Source organism: Drosophila suzukii, chromosome 3, assembly GCF_043229965.1.
Source record: "Drosophila suzukii chromosome 3, CBGP_Dsuzu_IsoJpt1.0, whole genome shotgun sequence".
NCBI classification, from domain to species: Eukaryota; Metazoa; Arthropoda; class Insecta; order Diptera; family Drosophilidae; genus Drosophila; species Drosophila suzukii.
The window spans coordinates 12,518,006-12,537,736 of record NC_092082.1 but is presented as its reverse complement, the minus strand read 5'-3'; the positions used below and the strand labels follow the sequence as shown (position 1 = coordinate 12,537,736).

At 39.2% G+C, this 19,731-nt stretch overlaps 2 protein-coding genes across 4 annotated transcripts in view; both read left to right on the top strand.

Annotated features, from left to right (window-relative positions):
• Nucleotides 1-19,731, top strand: part of RhoGEF64C (Rho guanine nucleotide exchange factor at 64C) — a 103,483-nt gene that overhangs the window by 42,455 nt on the left and 41,297 nt on the right. For 2 of the 3 annotated variants that reach the window (XM_070997071.1, XM_070997072.1), the window contains exon 3: nt 11,195-11,267. The exons of the other annotated variant lie outside the window; for it this stretch is intronic. The gene's annotated coding sequence lies outside the window, so the exon portion shown is untranslated. The remainder of the gene's footprint in view (nt 1-11,194; nt 11,268-19,731) is intronic. 3 annotated transcript variants of the gene reach the window in all.
• On the top strand, nt 15,917-16,755 carry LOC118877291 (uncharacterized). Its single transcript, XM_036815349.3, has one exon. The coding sequence runs from the start codon at nt 16,205-16,207 to the stop codon at nt 16,583-16,585; it is 381 nt and encodes a 126-aa protein (XP_036671244.3). The 5' UTR covers nt 15,917-16,204; the 3' UTR covers nt 16,586-16,755.

The following is a 19,731-nucleotide window of genomic DNA, read 5'->3' as shown; positions in this document are numbered from 1 at the left end:
TTTGGAAACATTCTACAAAATCTATCATTTTCCTCCGTGTAAAGACTCATATTCGAGGAGACACAGTTCCGGGCTCGGTGTTTTGTGCATATCACATAAATATAGCATAATTAGCATGTCGCTGGCATTTGAGCCCTTTTACCCGTCCCTTGGCCTGCAAATTGTCACCGCTTATGGGTTCCTTGACTTTGGAGGCGACTCACCTTATAAGTTGCATTTGCGGCTGGGCTCATTTGATTTCACTTCCCACTGATTTGTGTGCCTCCGTGTGTGGAGTATCTCTGCGGAGTTGCACTCTGGATCTCCCATTAGCGTGGCGCATCTTAGAATTATGCAATCATCGTCTTCGTTCTGTGTCTATTTTACCGTTTCGTATCCATCTTTCTCATTTTGCATTTCTCTGCCGTTTAGTTCCTGAGTTTGCCGGCTAATTATGCGGAATTTTTGCTACTTTTGTGCATCTCATGAGCTGAAAGTAAAGTCTCTTAATTTACGCAGAAATAGAGACAAAATGGTGAAACTTAATGAAACCCCCTTTTAGTAGAAAGCCAAAAGGCTGAGGGCAAACTGGTAATTGCTAATGCCTGGAATTACGGAAAACATGTGACATATGAACCAAGTGCATGCTCGAAAGGAAACTGGAAGGGAAATTGACTAAAGGAGGCCAAGAGTTGAGTATTTGCATGGGTTTTCCCTCAGGGAGTGGGGAACCAAGGTATTGAAGTGCATTTCTAGTCAAGGAGGATGAAAAAAGTGAAGGATTCCTAGCTATATTCAAGTGACTCTTAGTTCATGAGAAATGCTAGGTATGGATGAAAAAATGCATTCAATTAATTTAGCAAAACTAAAAACATGGCAAATTGGTTAAGTCTGGATAAGAAAAAACCCATACTATGTTTTCATTAAAATAACCATTTAAAAAAAAGGCCTACAACTGATAGTTAAATGTAACGCAACCATAATTATTTTATGGGATAATCGAGACTCTTCGCCCGCACTCCACAGTCCGGGTTTCGTGTCTACAGATAGTTGGCCATCGTTTACATAATCCCCCCAAAGATACCATAGACATCGGTCTAACGATCTTTACTCTCGCATACGTAAGATGCCACATGATGGCCACGTTTCCAGCTCTAATTGACATGAATCTCTGCCACTCCTCCCAGTCCGAAACCGAATCCCCGAGATCTCCTGATGGTGCGGCACCTGCCATTAGCAGACCCACTTTGGCTTCACTTTCTTCACTTTTGGCCGGGCCAAAATCGAGCCAAACGAAACGAAACCAAATCAAGCCGTGTAATTGTTGTCTGTTTTTTTTTGGATTTGTTTTTGTTTTGTTTTTTTGTTTGGATGTATAACAACATTGCTGCAGTTCAGTTTCACTTTCTATGCGTCGGCGACACTTGCAGCGTGGAAAGTGCTGTTTTTAGTTGCACATTTTTTGTTTCTTCGCCTTGGCCAAAGTGTCGTTAACCCAATTTGAAAGCATTTGGCCAGGAGACGTCAGATGCAAATATGCAATGGCAGACAACAACTTTTGCTTTCGCTGGCCTGGCCGGCATGGCAAAGGCAGAAACCAGTTCAAAAGTTTGCTAACATTGGGGCTCGGATTCGGGCTATTGGCCGATGTTGCAGCACCGTATTAGAGTATTTTCATATGGCGCCCAATTAGGGGAACTCCCTGGCCGGCAATTAAGTTGATAATTTTATCATAAACTTTGCATCTGCCCTGGCCCGGGTCAAGTGTGTATGTGTTTTGGGCCAAGAAAATCTTCAACTTATGAGCTGTAATTGCTGCTCTGGGTGGCCCAAAGGACTTTTGCCCGCAACCGCATGAAATTGTTGCAAATTGTTTACTGCAATTTGTCTTGGGCAAATATTTACGAACACGCTGGCCCTAACGAAAATATTATTCAGCTGGTAAATTTATGTGGTAGAGAGCCAGAGAAAATATGAAATGCCGAAAATTCTCATCATCAACAAAAATGTGTGTTGGGTTCGGAACAATTGGGGATCGGCATAGGGCGGTTGCGTTGCCTGTCACTTTGGTCTAGACTGGGCCATAAATTATGCAGTCCAGCAACAGCTTGTCGGGGCTCCAGGAGTCGGAAATAAGGAGAAATAGGCTCCAGATCTCGGGGTAACGCTCTTGCTAGATATTTTTTCATACACACGAAACAACAACAATTTATCAAGAGGTTAACTTTGAAGAATATTTTCCATTTGATATGATAAAGTGTTGTTTTAATATTTTTGTGTCTCTCAGAAATTGCTAGGTTTTCTTAAATTTTTAAAAAAGGTTCTTAAAAGTATGCAGTGAAAAAAGGAAGTATTTTGTTGCATACTTTTAGACATACTTTTAAGTCATTTTAAAACCTGTTTTTTTTATATATTTTTTTTCTGTGCATCTCTTCTTTTGCTGGCCAAGCACTTGAATCTGGAATCAGTTGCAATTTGCATGTGGCGGTCAAGAACTGCTGATGCCCATGCCGATGCCCCTGCCACTTTCCCCAGCACTTGGCCCAGTTGAGTTCGAGTGTTGCCAATCCGAGTGTATTGGCCATCGGTTGCATAATCATTCGTCGGTCAGCCAGCCATAAAGATTCTTGCCTGAACTTTAACTTTGTGCTATTTTCGGTTCTTAGTTGGGAATACAAATTAATAGCCTTGGGGTCATCAAAAGGGGTGTCCACACTTTGATTTTAATTCGGTTTGCCATGTAGCTCTGTGCAATGGCGAAAACTTTTTTGTGGTTATTAGTTTTATTTAAATTCTGTGTGACCACCTTTCAATATTCTGAGATGCACTTAAAGCGGATGGCAATTCCCACAGCAGCCGCAGTTGGCAAAAGTGTAAAATAAATTGGTAAATATATATATATGTGAAATATCGGGTATGAAAAGCCAAATGAAATTGATATGCCATTGAGGGTGGTGGCATTTTGTGAGTTGATTTTTGCCAATTTGTGTGGCCGCCCCAGAACGTTGCAACAAAATATTTAAATATATCAAAAGCGGTAGTGGTGGTAGTGGGAGGAGTTCAGGAGCTCTGCTAACGAGCCAAGCCAGCACTTGAATGTACAAATACAAAATCGTTATAGTCCACATGCGGAGGTATATGCATTTGCTTTAAGCCAGCACTTTATGTACATGCCGAGTCAACAACAACGCACAAATTTTTAATGTCAAAAAGTCACAACACAAGCGCCAGCCAGCACACAGGCACAAACATACGTTCATATGGTCCAGAGCCGAAGCCAGGGCACTAACTTGGCCAATAAATTCTGTCTCAATCAATATGGCAGGGCTGGGAGGAGCTGCAGCATTCACACGTATCCGCCAGATACTCGAACACACACTCTGCAGCTCACTAACCTTCCAACCTTCCAGCCATCCAACTCACTGCCAACATTCGCTGCCGGCGTTAGATAAATTCTTCCTGCAATTCAATGCGTACACAAACTGACAGCATCCAACTGGCTTTCGCATTGCCACAGACCAGGAGTGCACTGGAAAAAAAATTGAATTCTTTATAGTGTCATTTTTTAATAAGGAAAAAAATGGTTTCTTTGCCGCCTTAATTCGTCAATTATATCTAAAGATACAAATATTTATTTAGTAGCATATGCAACAAAAATGTACCAGTAGGTTTTCAAGACTTATCTTACACAAGACTTTCCTTGTTAGTTATTAAAAATAACTTTAAAATTCAATTTATTTTAATTCTACAAGTTAACTTAGATTTTTTTCTATGTGTATAAAACTAAATTTCCACAAATATGCACTGCCCTGGCATCACCATCGCCCCATCCCCTTTTCTGTCGCGCTCCTGTCAAAGACGTATCTTATCTTCATTTGCTGAACCGAACTGGACTGAAAATTCTCAGCTGGATCTTCCCTGCCTTTTCGCTTTCCCGGCACATTCTTGGCAACGTTTTCTATTAGCCAGCGCCTTTGTAGCCTGTCCAAAATCATTTGGGCTATTTAACTTTTAAGACTAATTAATTACGAAACGACGAAATGAGCAATGTCCGAGCCAGCGCCGCTTTGACTGTGAAGTTTTCAGTTACGTGGGGCAGCATTTCCCACTCCCATTTTCATTTACCATGGCCCTCAACCATTCCCATTTTCTTTTTGGGCTGATTTTTCTCGACTCGTTTTAATTACTTGGCTTGGCCGTAACCAACTCAAGTGGCCGGGGCGCATCGATGTCGACTTCTGGCGCAGCCAGTGTGGTTAAAAGTTAAGCTGGTCGTCCCTTCTGCTGGCTCCTAAGTAGCCGTGGCCATCTCAGATCTCCAGCTCCATCTACCCAGCTCCATTTGAAACTCCAGATCCATCTCCATACCATCTCCATCCATTGCCGTGTAATTGACGCCGTTGCCATGGCTGTGTGAGAAATTCTTCGCCTTCTTGAGTTCATGAACTTTGTCTTTGGCTCATTTTATTCTGGATTTTATTTTTGAGGTTCGGCCTTTTAAATGTTCTCACTTTGGGATGAGCGACTTTAAGTGTTTCGGTAGCCAAAGAATCATTTATGTGAATTTAAGTGAGGAATGAGAGATTTATTTTGTCTTTATGTGGGATTTGTTTGGTAATTTTATGGGAGCCTTTCCGGCTACCAAAGTACGCGACAAAGATCTAAGGGAGATTCTAAAATACAACTTCCAACGGGAATTTCGAAATAAATATCAAGAATATTTAAACGCAAGCCAAGATCATTTGATTAATTACGCAGATTGTTTGGCTTATTCCGAAATGATTGCGTTCTTTTCTGATTTCAAACCAGTTCTCTTTGGACCGTAAGTTAGAGTACTTTATGAGGGTGCCCCGCCGAGAGTTACCCAGCTATTTTTGGAGCGACTGCATTGTGGCCCAAAGCCTCATTTACTGTTGAAATGGCTGTCACTTTTGGGTATTTTCCAATTTATTTGTCTGTTAATTAAAAAATCGATGATGACGGCGATTCGGCGGCAATGCTTCGTCGTCAATTGATAGATTGAGAGATTGAGCCATTCAACTTGAACTCGGCTATTAGGCAAACGAGATTTTTGTGACTTGTTGCCGCTGCAACTTACAGTTGTTCGACCGCTCCCCGAAATTTCTCTGCCCCCCCCAAAGTGCCCTAAGTAATCCGGCTTTTTCGAGCCAATGAACGAAAAAGTTGTTAAAAAATAAAAAAATATATATATATAAAAAAATTTTAGCCTGCTCAGGTAACGCTCGGTGACCGCTACTTGCACGAAAATGGCGTCGATTAGCGTTAATCAATTTGCCAGTTGCTTTAATATATAGTATATACATATCTACATATATCGTATATTCTGGGCCTTACACACATCGTAAAGTGGCACAAGGTCTGGTTTTTGGGTTTGCGCTTGTCAGATACAGATACCATAAGATGTATCGCATATACACAGATGTAAGTGTAACGGCCAAAAGCGGATCAACTACTTTTCGCTGGCGTGTTAATGAAAAATGCGTTGGCCGCCGGCGGCTAAAAAAAAGGTGATGGGGATGGGGTTGTGGAAGGGGGTTCGGGGGTAGAAGTGGAGGAGCGAGTTCATCAACGGAGCAAAAACCTTGTCGCCACGAAATGAAACGTGTTCCATTCCTGAAAGTCTCCAGCGAAGGGGGAAAAGGGGGTTGAGTCTGCTCTATACTCCCCCCTCTACACATATCTGTCATTTAACCCCCGCCTCCCAATCTTTGGGCCACGCACGAAAGTTGTTATCGCTGCCACAGTTAGACACTGAGACAGTCCCCAACTGCCACTGTTACCCACTAGACGGATATAGTGTAGTAAACTGGGGGAGATTACATACACTCAAAAATATAATGTATATAAATTTAGATCCAGAAAAAGTATACCAAACCTTAAAAAGAAACTGTGATAAACTCTATCGTTTCCATTTAAAAAACATAGCATACCTAAGGTTCTCTAAAGCAAAGAGAACGGGTATTATTTTGTTGGTCTGCCTATATTATATATTTTGTTTCACAGGAGCATTCATTTAACTGACACCCCCATCCCCTATATACATATATGGACAACTCAATAAAATAAACTTTGATAGTATTACTTCCAATTAAAATAAGAGTTGATTGGGCTTATAGCTTTTATTTACAATTCACTTGTAACTTAATTAAATCTTTATTAAATGACCTTCCTATAAAGGTATATCACCTCTTAATTACGGGTTTTAAAAGTAAAATAAAGTTTAATTTTACCAATCGTAAAGATCGTACTCTTTGATAAAGGGTAACTTTTATTTTTCCAAGTGCCAAACTAGTCGGAGTGTAGTAAACTCTGGCTCTATTGGTCAGCAGGGGCTCTTTCTTTCGAGGCTGACAGTCCTTTAGGCATTTAAGTAAATCGTTTGCTTTGTTTTCTTTTTTTTTGCGAACATTTTATGGTTCCTTTAGCATTTGTGTAGGTCCCCCTGTGTTGTCACGATGTCGCTTAATGTTTGCTTTTAATTATCAAATCAGCACATGATCATTACACTGCCGACAATGGCGGCGATTATCTCGGAGATAAAGATGATAATAATGATGATGATGGGGCTGCTGCTGCTGGTGCAAGCTTTTCCCAAAGGCATTAAATTAAACATTTTATTTGCACAATTTTTATGCATATTTGCCAAGCATTCCCGCCTGTGACTTAAGAGGCAAATATTATTTTGTTAACAAATAAAATCGAAAGACAGCGACAGGGAAAATAAGGAAGCAATAAAAGTTGTTAAACGAATATGCCTCACATTTTAAGTGAAATATATTTTATGTGATTCACCCTGAATTCAATTTAAAACCCTGACAAAACAATCTTCTTTCACCTTTTCCTGTTCCGCATTAAAAATTTGAACAGTTTACTGTTTGCTAATCAAATCTCGGCCCTTTTTAGCCGACAATCGATGGTTGTTCCAAGTCGATAAATCAGCCAATGAAGTATTTCATTGTTATCGTCGACTTCCATCCGCTCAGATTCCATCCCATCCGATACGATACGATCCGATTCGATCCCATACCATACCAAACCATACCAATCCCAATTTCAATCCGTCCCCGACTGTTTTCCTTTCACCTTTCGAATTCAATTAACTGCAGCCGAATGCCAGAGACAATCTACAAAATTCGTTAAGCAAATGGAGGAGCGTGGGAGTTGTATGTCTTCCCCCCTTCGACCCACTCGCAAATATTTGCCATCAACATTTTTGCACGCTAATTTCCTCTGCAAATTTTTGGGACTCTGGCGTCACGCGCGGAACGCATAAAGATTGTAAGGGGGTGGGACCGACGGAAAGATAGATATTTTAAATGAAATAAAAAACACGAAACTGTTGCAGTTCAGTAGACACACAGCTTTTCGGCTGCCGGGGGGAGTGCTGAAATTTCGTCACATATTTTTGCGTAAATTGCCGGAAAATCGCAAATCATTGAAGATAAACATCCAAGTCAAGAAATGAACAGAAGCCAAGAAGTCGTCGGAGAATATGGGGCAAGGGTCGGTGGAAATGTGGAAAAAAGTGTGGAAAACGGGGCGGAAAAGCGGGCACAGCCGCTGAACCAAATATCGAACAATGTTAGGCAAACACTCACTCAAACACACAGTCAAACAGAGATTCGGCAAAATGTGTGCAAGGCGAAGGCAGTGGCAAAGGCGAAAGGCATCCAGTAGTCAGCTAAAAAAAGAAATGACGGGGGAACGTTTACAAAGCACTGAGAGAAAAGCCATAGCTGATTGAAGGAACTTAAAAAATATATTTAATTGCCAAACGAAGCTTTTAAAAAATACGTAAAAATAACAACAGGCAGTAGTGCGCTTCCCATAGTAAACTAAAAATAACCTATACTTTTGGTCACTTAGAAATTCACATTTTTTACTAGAAAGAATCCTAAAGATATAGATATTTTATCATATATCCTATCCTATCCTATCCTATTATACATTTTCTTAACATGTTTATAGCTGCAGTATTTTTCTATTATTTTAAAATCAGCTTATTAATCATATAGTTGTCATAATATACCATAGGAATAGATTTTGATTAGGGTATTTAAGGTACGAGAGAAAATTGAACTAGCATGTGAATGATTTAAGGAAAGTTAACTATTTAAACTCATAAAAATAACAGATTCTTACAGAATTCAGAAAAATATTGAATATAGTGAGATTATAACCACTATATTTTCTCGGTGCATATCAGAGGCTCAGTTCTGCGGTCGCTGCCTGTCGACGGCCTTCGATGCCAATAAAATCGGCAAAGGGGCTGGAGATGGAGCATGGGGAGTCGGGGAAATGGGCCAAGAGTGCACTGAAGGGGCTACAGAGATAGACTAGACAGAGGGCAAAAAGCAGAGGCTACGGCTGCCGGGGCAGAAACGTTTTCGTAACGCTTGAATTGTCAGTAAAGTGGGGGAGTTTGTTAGTGAGGGGCGGAAATCGGTGGGTCTTTGAGGGGGAAATCGAAGGGGCTGAGTTCAACAGCAACAAGCGAAGCTGTCGCTGCAGTTTCCGCATCGCAATTCGCTCGCTTTCCACGCATCTCCCACACGCTGAAGCTCACTTCGCAGCTCCGGAAAAATTGAGGGGGAAAACTGAAATCCAACATTAAGTAACCCAACATGCATGGGGTCCTGACGTGTTTATAAATATTTATAAGCCCGCTGAAAGGACACGATTATGCAGCAACCTTGACTGGATCTAAGCGAACCCCAAGTTCAGAACCACGTGAATTTTGGGTACGTTTTTCACAGCTTTTGGGGTTTTAGATTAAAAGATACAGTGCACTATACACTACTTTAAACTAAAAAAATCTGAATAAAATTCACTTTTAAGAGTATTCCTTTAAATTCCTAATTTAAATTTTAAATTATACTGTTAGGTATTTTTAAATTGTCCAAATTTTATAAGGATGGTTTTATAAATTGCGATTATCCCCTCTATTAAATTTGCCTTTTATATCCGGCTCCAGTTTCGACTTCACCTGGCATATCTAATCAATTTGGGCCAATATTTGGGCACCTTGGAGCGAAAGGAAGGCTGAGATTGCCAACGAGATTGGGATCGAGATTGAACCCGAGCTTGAGCTTGTAATTTGTATTTAGTCACCGGCTGCTCCAGCTGCCTCGACTGCTCCCTTCCAGCTGATTTCACTCGACTTGCAGCCAGATTTCTGGCTCGGATTGGCGCGGCTGCTCCTTAGTCTTTAGTTCCTGGTTTCTGGATCCTAGTCCCCCCGACATTTCCCATTAAATTGAATTTAGTTTGATTGCATTTGATTGTAGCTTATCAGAGAGATTTATGCTTCGTTAACCCGTGTGCAGTGCAATTGAAAGGCAGAGGATGTGGTACAGTGCGGTGCATTTGCATAATGCCCCGATGCCAGGCAAAAGCTCAACAGTTTTTAATTAAGCCGTGTGTGTGTGTGTGTGTGAGTGAAAAGCGTTATAAATAGCCTTGAGGCCTTGAGGCTCAGCCATTTTCACAACTGATGATGACTGCTCCTCGGCGTTTTCCCGGCTCAGATGCGGCGGCTTAAAGTGCGCACTCATTTAGCCATCTTTGCCATTTTGCCATTAGGCAAGGAGCGGCGGCAGCGCTAGAAAACTCTCACTTTGGTCTATTAATAATGATTCGCACGGAACAGTCGTAAGCTCAGGTCTCAAGCCAAGCCCCATTTAACCCTCTAAGAGCTGAATCGGAAAATGGCTTCTAACTGAGTTTAATGAGATATAAACTTAAGCCTGTTTTTATTAACACTTAAAAGATATTTGATTTTCAAGTTAAAAGAAAATATATAATTTTTCAGACTAAACTTAAAATAATTTAAAGATAAATAATTTATAGTTGAATAATTCCATTTTAAAAGTTTTTTTTTAAATAATACCATTTTATAGCGGAAAGGTTAGTCTAAAGGAATTAGAATAAAAAATTTTTATATTACTAAAATATTTTACGACATTAAATACAATAGTATTGTCTTAATTAAATGCCACGGCTAGAAAATTACAAAATGGATTGAACATTTTAGGCTAGAACCAAATAAGCTGCCTATGTCCGTAACTTTTTTCTAAAGATATTTTAAATTACAAAATTGGTAGAAGGGCTTTCATACAAGCAAGACCCTTACCTTATTTTTATATTTACAATTTTTAAGTTGTAATATTTGAGACACAAAAAAACGTAGGGTTAATCTACCACCAATCCAAGTCAAGTTGAAATATCATCAAGTTGGATAGAAATGATGCCGCGTTAATTGCGGCGGCCTCCAAGGCAAATGCAATTTTGCCTTCACTTTGCTCGTTGAGGCGTTAAGCTGACAGTTGCCCACCTGCAGCCCCGCCCCCTTTTACCGCCCCCTTTCCCCTTTCACCTGCAGCTTATCGTTTGGGCCTGGCCATGACGCGTGATGCGTTTTGATAATTGCGTGCCGGTGGAAAAGGGCCAGATTCAGTTAAATGTACACCTATATGTATATATTACTGGCTTATATATATTCAGCAACATTGCTCGCATCGCTGCACAATTAAAAGCTGTCAAAATTTCACTTTACCAAAATGCCCCGCACCACCACCATTACCCGATTTTGCTTTGTTTTCCGCCATTATCATCAACGCCCATTGCCTTTTGATTGTCTTTGCATTTGCACAATTCAGCGCCAATTTTAAAATCATTTTCACACACGACTGCATCCCACCTCGGCCCGGAAATGTTTACGGCCAGAGAAGAAATCAACGCCCACGCACCCGCACCGAGAGCAATGCGATATAATACGATAATAATGAAGTTTTCCAGCTCCAGTTCTCCCATCCCCCACCTCGTATGGGGGGTCTATACCAGACCACACCATACCATACCATACCATATATGTATCGTACGGAATTTCCCCATCCGATCCGATAGGCACGAAGCGTGTTTGTTTATCTGCAGAGCAGAGTGCGCCAATCCAATGCAAATTCAGTCGCGAATACAAATAGAAATGGAATAAAATAAATTCAGGCCTTGCATGGCTGCTTAATTGCGCGCAACTTTCAGCGGCTAAATTAAACGTAAAGATTGCAATTGTGCAATTGCCATGGCCATTGGCCACTGCCGATGCCAAAAAATTCAAATATCACATATATTTATTACCACAGACTGCAGAGCACTCAGCGCACTAATAAGATAACAATTTATTTATGTTTACTTGCAGATAAAAATTGACAGAAAAACAATCAACACAAAGCCATTGAACGAATAACAACCGAGATACGGATATTAAACAGGTGAGATATGGTGCGAATATCTCAATATTCTGCACGTATTTGCACGTCTCATCGAGTCAAATTTAATCTGTTTTATTGTCTTTGCTCTTTTGAGAGACTCTTCGATTATTTGGCTACTTTGTGTGCCGCACTCAAACAGATTTGGATTTGCAACCAAATATTTATTCATTCCTTCCGTTTGGGGGACAAACGGGATCAATACTTGCTCAGGGACTAGTTTGACGACCTTCAGCAAGTTATCTTTCACGTTTTAAGAGCTTTTGTTAGTTTCTATGATTTTTACTTGTTGGAAAAACTGCTTTTTTAAAAGTTTATTGTCTCTCGAGTAAAAAGATCTTAAATAAATAATTCTAAATAAGTCCTACAATTTTAGAACAACGTTTTCGTTCTGTCATCAATTTACAAAATTGATTGTGTGCAGATTTTAATTACAACTACAAAATTTTAATAGAAAATTTTAATGGACAATTAATGTTTATTAACTACTTTTGAAATAACTAATTTGTTTGACATTTATAAATGAGAACATTAAGTTGACACAATTTTAAACTGCTATAAAGAATTGTTTATTTGTAAACACCATTTTTTTCATGCGTTGTCTATCTGTTTTAATGCACTGTCATTTGGTAGAGGATGCTTGCCTTGTCTTTCTTTAATTAAAGTCAGTGCTAGCCAGAGATCAACATCACTCATTAACCGTGGCCGAAAGAACTCCACTTCTCTTGGCCAAATACACAGCGCGTATTTGAAGTGCGTGGCAACCTCGAAAGTTTGCGATGTGGTCGGCGAAGAAACGCTTTGCCCACACAAATAATTATCGCTTAATAGTCGAACCTTTTCGAGGGGTACGGAGCGGATACCGCAAGGCCAATCAAAGCGTCATTGAAACGGAAACGGAAACTGCAAGTCAAATGGCAGTCGGCCACAGGAAATGAGGCGCACAAGTGGCCAATGGAAGAGTGCGAGGATGGAGACCGCATTCTCGGCTCGGCGACCGCAAATTAACGCGAATATTCAAGCTGCCCACACTTCTGGCATCGGCACTTCTTTGACTGCGATTCTGATTATGAATCCGATGAATTATTAAACGAGTGTCCGATGCAGAAGCATCGCCATCATCTTGTTCTCGAGTGACCAAGGCAACGTTTGTCAATGTCTGCGGTTTCTTGTTTTTGGAAGCTGAGACTTGCCATTTTCTACTCTTTTCTTTTTTTGGCCCTGCCTGAATAAGCGCTCAAATGAACACCGCAATGAATGTGCGCCGCATGACAAATACGTAAAGTTTCTTTTGAAATTAAGCAGCATTTGCTGCCAATTCTTAACTACATCAGCGCAGAGCAAACTTTGTCCTCTCGCCCTCGGCCAAGTGGTTTTTCCTCTGGCTTCCGTTGGTTAGTTTTTACTGGGCGAAGCTGGCACCCGGAAAAAATGGACATCATTTATGACTTGTTGTGTATTTTATAAAGTTAATACTTGCGATTTTGGGATTTTTAAGAGCTACAATGTTAAAGTAGACTCCAAATTTATGACTAAGAAAAAATAATTATTTATTTATTAGCATTTTAGAAAAAAAAATTTTTTTTAATTGTATATTTAATATATTTATATTATTTATTAAATATATATTTAATATTTCCAAGACAAGTTCAAGTACTGTCGAGAAAACCGAAAGATATAAATATTCCATTGTTCCTCATGGTTACTGTTTAAATTCTGCTACTTCCAATATTAGTTCCCAAAAACTCTGTTGATTGTTGGATTTTTGGATTAGTAAATTCACAAAAAATATCACCATTTTTTTCTGTGTATCCAAAAGCCAAGAGCTTGCTCATTTCAAACTTTTGACACAGAAACTAATTTTGGCAAGCGGGCTTCAGTCAGCCAACCGAGTCGAAGACGACGGAGAAGAAGTTGCAGTTGGAGATGGAGAAGAAAACCGAAAAAGCTGCAAGCGCCTCTGGATTTTCCGACTAACCAAATGCCCCAACCCCTTCGTTTTCCTTTTGGTGGCTTCTCATTCTTTTAGTGATTGCAATATTTCATTGCCTTTGCGGTTCGTGTGTTGCATACTTTTGAGCGATGGCACTGAGGTTTTCCTTAATTAATTGCCACCACCGACCAAGCCAACTCCGGCGTTCCATTTTTAATTCGCAAAATTCACCAGCTGCATTTTTCGCATGTGCCCTGCATTTCGAATGCCGCATTTGACTTTGAATGGCGCTTTAATTGTGCTAGGGAGCCGCAAATTAACGCTTAGCTGGCACTTCACTGGCTGTCAAATCAAACGCGTACCCCCGTCAGTTGATTTATGACATTTTGATTAGGCGATAAGTGTCGAGAGTGTTGCAATTGTGTCTCCCCCGAATGTTGTGACACTGGCTTGAAATCCCATGAAGTTGAGTAAGGCTTAAAGCACTCTGCTGTCGGTATTGCTGCTCCTGCTTCATATGCAGCATTCAATTCAATTTGCCTTGGGCCCAACTCATCGGCAAATCCCGCCTGTCTGTGGACCAGAGCTCACCTTAATATGTTTCAATTTCATTGTGCACTCAGCAAAGCCTCCGACTTGGCCAAAACCCGAGGCTGAAGCTAAAGCTGAAGCACACTTGTGCATAGGATATGTGCAGCCAGATGGAGAGGAAAATTTGTACAAATAGCCCTGGAAAATAAGCCATTAAACCAGGCCAGAAAGTGGGCACTGAATGTTTGCCCATCATAAATTGGACAAAAATTGCATGAAAATTGCACGGCAAGAAAAGAGTAAAAAATCTTGCTTGAAGTCAACTGGCATTCATTTATTTAAAGAACGAATATTATCATTTTAAATAATTAGATTTAATTGGTTATAGATTTTACTTTGAAATTTAAATGAAATTAGATTTCTATATTTTGAAATAAATAAATTAAATAGTCTTAAGGTACTTTAAAAAAGTACTACTTTTAAAAAAATCTAATTCTGTTTCAAGTAATTAATTATATTTTTAAATCCCAAGTTTTTTATGTTAATTGTTTATAATTCCATTCCATTCCATTCTTAACTCTGAACTTTAGAGTGCTCGAAAGTCAATCTCCACTCTTTGCTTTATGTTTATTTTGTGCCGTGTCAATTACACGGCTAAAATGTTCACACCTTTCGTTAATAATGCAGCTGCGAAATGGAGATGCATCCAGCAGATGAAGACGGAAATACAGCCGTAGATACAGTATCTGGATGGCCAAGAAGTGCGCCAAAGAACTCAAGCTGATTGCATTTCATTTTCAATTTAACTTACTTTTATTTCGAACTGCTGCTTTCGCCGTTCTGTTGGTAATACCGCCGTTCGAGCTGCCGGTCTTTGCAATTACCATCGCAGGGCAGACAACAGTTGGAATTACATTTTCAATATTTCCCAGTAGCAGCAAAAGCACTACATCAGCTACATTTTTTCACGCTTTTCCCCCTTTTCCCCAGATTCTTGGGCACTATGGCCATAAATTTTTAACTACAAGCTCTTGAATGCAATTACTTTTCAATCTTTTTTATTTTTTTCTCCAGCCCCTTCTTGTCTAGTCTGGCACCCGTGCTATGTATATATGTTCTATAGTTCAACGCGAAAATTGCTTATTTCAACATTCAACTTTGAAAAGTTTCGTTTCGTCTCGTTACGTTTTAAAACAAAAAGAAAAAAACAAAAGTTTGCCATAATTTTGCCAGAGGTCTATAACTTTCCCCCCTCAATTTTCCACCTCTCTCTGGTTGTCTGAACTGATTACTTTTATTTTTGTTGCCCCGTATTTATTTTAGTAGGTTGAACTTTGTGTTATTTGATCAGGAACTTGACATGATGGTTTATGCCAAGGCAAAAAAAAATGTGAAAATATGGTAAAGTTGCCCTGAAATCTAGGCGACATTTTCCATTCCATTTTCTCCTGAGTGCACTTTGCACTGCTGCCCTCCACTGACAAGGCAGTTATGAAACTTAATCTCGGCGATTTTGAATGACTGGCAAAGTCAGTCTTCCTACACAAATAATGAATAATGTAAAGTGGGGGAATAGCTAAAAAAGTTGGTGTATGAGATATGTCACAGATAGCAAAAGTATTTGAAGTATTCATGTGAGATATTTTTATTAAAACTAAAACCTACTCTACTATCATAAGACTGCTTTTAGGAGATATTGCTATAAAGCAAAGGCTCATCAACTTTCAAGTGATGGCCAAATTCCAAATGTTTCCCAAATAGGCGAACAATTTTTCTCAGTACTGGATGTCATTATGCATGTCGATCATCGAGACGTCTGCCATATTTCTCCGAGATCATTAATGAATCCTAAAGGCATCGCAGCAGCTGTCTCCGCTCGCTAATCCTGCCCGGCAGCTATATCCTTCGCTGCAGTTCACCCTTTTTCGCGACAGGAAAATGCACGTTCATCCGGCAGCCGCTTGCAAATGATTTCAGCTGCTCGGGAAAATACGTTGTGTAATGTCACTTAATCTTTTTATTCGCGCCAGTTGATATATGTATTTTTTGTTGTAAATTGCCGGGGCGGCCGCGTGGGCGGATTAGTGAAACGGATTAAGAATGAAAGTGTTTGCAAAATACTAAAACTTTACGACCGGCAGCAGATTAAGAATGAATTGTTTTTTATTATGCCAGCCGAAGGGGCATAAGTCAAAAATGCAGGTAGGACGTCAGGTACAATGGGTCCATGGTTGAGGATACCAAAAAAGTCGGGATCGTAAGAGGTCAGGTAAACACGGTCAGTTGACGGTGTATAAAAAGCATTGTGGGTGGTGGAAGTGACATCAAACGATCTGCAAACGTTGAACAAGCAACATCGGATTACATTATTCGGAACTGCAAGGTTTTTGAAAAATCAGCAAAAATATTTCAGAAAAATATCTTAAATTTGACTAAGAAAACTTTCAAGAAACAAATTTCCATAAATCGAGCAAAGATGCCCCGCTACCAGAAACTTATCAACGAGTGCGACAGCAAACCGGCAGCAACTATCTCCCAGCAGCAGCAGCAACATCGCTATCAGCAGCAGCAACACAAGTCGCCGAGCGTGGGCTATCACCTGTATTTGTACCGCCAGCAGCTTGCCCAGAAAAATGTGGAGTACATGAGGTTGTCCAAGGCCAAGTACTTCATCACCGACACACTCCTGGCCAAAACAGTGCGGAATTTAAAAGGCTGCAGCGTCGACGAATTGAAGACCGTTAATCACCAGATCGTCTTTCGGCACAAGCTGCGTCACCAGATCCAGCGACTTCGGAAACTGAAGAGCCTGGGGATCAAAAATGCCAACCCCAAAATGGAGAGCACGGAACTGTAAGAAGAAAGGATGAGCAGGATCAGCAAGAGAAAGCGGTTTCTGAAGCTATGATATAAGCATAGTTTCAGGGAAAAAACACCACTACCTATTCAATTTGTACATCTCTTTGTAGTTTCGATTTCGCTAAATTATCTAAGAATTTACAAAGCATATATTAACATTAGTTTAAGTGGCGGGCACTGCATTACTTTAAACATATAATTATTAAGCATTTTATAGTTTACAAAACATATAAATAAATATTTAAACAGATCAAAATGGAATTTTTACTGGGAAAAATCGAATATGAAAATGGGTCAAAAATGTGACCTTCTTTTCAAAGAAACATTTGAATGTAGATTACTAGAGATTTTAATTACAAACTCAAAGAGGTATCCCACATCTAAATCGGATAGAAATTACTCAAGTTATGGTATTTAGAATTGCGATTTTGGGTTCCTATTCTGAAAACCAATGGAAATACGGAAAAATCGAACATGAAAATGGGTAAAAAATGTGACCCTCGATTCAAAGAAATATTTGAATGCACATTATTAGAGATTTCAATTACAAACTTAAAGAGGTATCCCACATCTAAATTGGATTTCAAATACTCAAGTTATGGTATCTAGAATTGCGATTTTAGGTTCCTATTCTGAAAACCATTGGAAATACGGAAAAATTGAGCATGAAAATGGGTAAAAATTGTGACCCTCAAATCAAAGAAATATTTGAATGCAGATTATTATAGATTTCAATTACAAACTCAAAGAGGTATCCCACATCTAAATCGGATTCCAAATACTCAAGTTATGGTATTTAGAAGTGCGATTTTGGGTTCCTATTCTGAAAACCATTGGAAATACGAAAAAATCGAACATGAAAATGGGTTAAAAATGTGACCATCAAATCCAAGAAATATTTGAATGCAGATTATTATAGATTTCAATTACAAACTCATAGAGGTATCCCACATCTAAATCGGGTTCCAATTACTCAAGTTATGGTATCTAGAATCGCGATTTTGTGTTCATACTCTGAACACCTGGGATTAAGGAAAAATCGAACATGAAAGTGGGTCAAAAATGTGACCATCAAATCCAAGAAATATTTGAATGCAGATCATTATAGATTTCAATTACAAACTCAAAGAGGTATCCCACCTCTAAATCGGATCTCAAATACTAAAGTTATGGTACTTAGAAGTGCGATTTTGGGTTCCTATTCTGGAAACCATGGAAATACGAAAAAATCGAACATGAAAATGGGTTAAAAATGTGACCATCAAATCCAAGAAATATTTGAATGCAGATTATTATAGATTTCAATTACAAACTCATAGAGGTATCCCACATCTAAATCGGGTTCCAATTACTCAAGTTATGGTATCTAGAATCGCGATTTTGTGTTCATACTCTGAACACCTGGGATTAAGGAAAAATCGAACATGAAAGTGGGTCAAAAATGTGACCATCAAATCCAAGAAATATTTGAATGCAGATCATTATAGATTTCAATTACAAACTCAAAGAGGTATCCCACCTCTAAATCGGATCTCAAATACTAAAGTTATGGTACTTAGAAGTGCGATTTTGGGTTCCTATTCTGGAAACCATGGAAATACGAAAAAATCGAACATGAAAATGGGTTAAAAATGTGACCATCAAATCCAAGAAATATTTGAATGCAGATTATTATAGATTTCAATTACAAACTCATAGAGGTATCCCACATCTAAATCGGGTTCCAATTACTCAAGTTATGGTATCTAGAATCGCGATTTTGTGTTCATACTCTGAACACCTGGGATTAAGGAAAAATCGAACATGAAAGTGGGTCAAAAATGTGACCATCAAATCCAAGAAATATTTGAATGCAGATCATTATAGATTTCAATTACAAACTCAAAGAGGTATCCCACCTCTAAATCGGATCTCAAATACTAAAGTTATGGTACTTAGAAGTGCGATTTTGGGTTCCTATTCTGGAAACCATGGAAATACGAAAAAATCGAACATGAAAATGGGTCAAAAATGTGACCATCAAATCCAAGAAATATTTGAATGCAGATTATTATAGATTTCAATTACAAACTCAAAGAGGTATCCCACATCTAAATCGGATTTCAAATACTCTAGTTATGGTATTTAGAAGTGCGATTTTGGGTTCCTATTCTGAAAACCATGGAAATACGGAAAAATAGAACATGAAAGTGGGTCAAAAATGTGACCATCAAATCCAAGAAATATTTGAATGTAGATTATTAGAGATTTCAATTACAAACTCAAAAAGGTATCCCACATCTAAATCGGATTCCACATTCTCAAGTTATGGTATCTAGAATTGCGATTTTGGGTTCCTATTCTGAAAACCATTGGAAATACGGAAAAATTGAACTAAAATGGGTCAAAAATGTGACCCTCGATTCAAAGAAATATTTGAACGTAGATTATTAGAGGTTTCAATTACAAAGTCATAGAGGTATCCCACATCTAAATCGGGATCCAATAACTCAAGTTATGGAGTCAAGAGTTTAAATATCTGCGATAAAATTATGTCCTTTTTGGGTTAATTGTTTTGACTTCAGTTGTAAATATTGTTTTTGCAATAACTTGGCTGTCACAATTCCTGTCGCCGCCTACTCAAATTGAGACAACGACATGGATGTGGACAGAAGCAACCTCAAAGTAACTATCAACTGAGGCCAATTTGTGGCAGTCACTAATTGAGTTCTCTGGGCAGCATCTTGACACGTGTCAAGACAAATCATCTTAGCTTTTCAGCATTTATCTCTTGATGACCGCAAGCCTTTGGGAATTTATGAGACCCTCGGGTGCATTGAACCCGAGTGCCAAAATCGATTCCGAAACGCATTTTTCACCAGATGGGAATGAATGATCGGGGACTTTTTGGGGCCGCTTTTAATTGGAAAATAATATTCACAAAGTGCTTTACACTTAACTGAACACCAACATCATTATTTTCACTCAAATAATATTAATAAATGCCGCCCGAACGCCGCTGTCCCTGGGTAATAAATAAATGGCGCACATAATGCGGCCAGCAAGTCAATTTTATTATTGAAATGAGTTGCGATGTTCAAACAGAAACCTCAGCCAAAGTGAATGTGAGTGTTAACAATTAAAATACACACACTTTCATACACG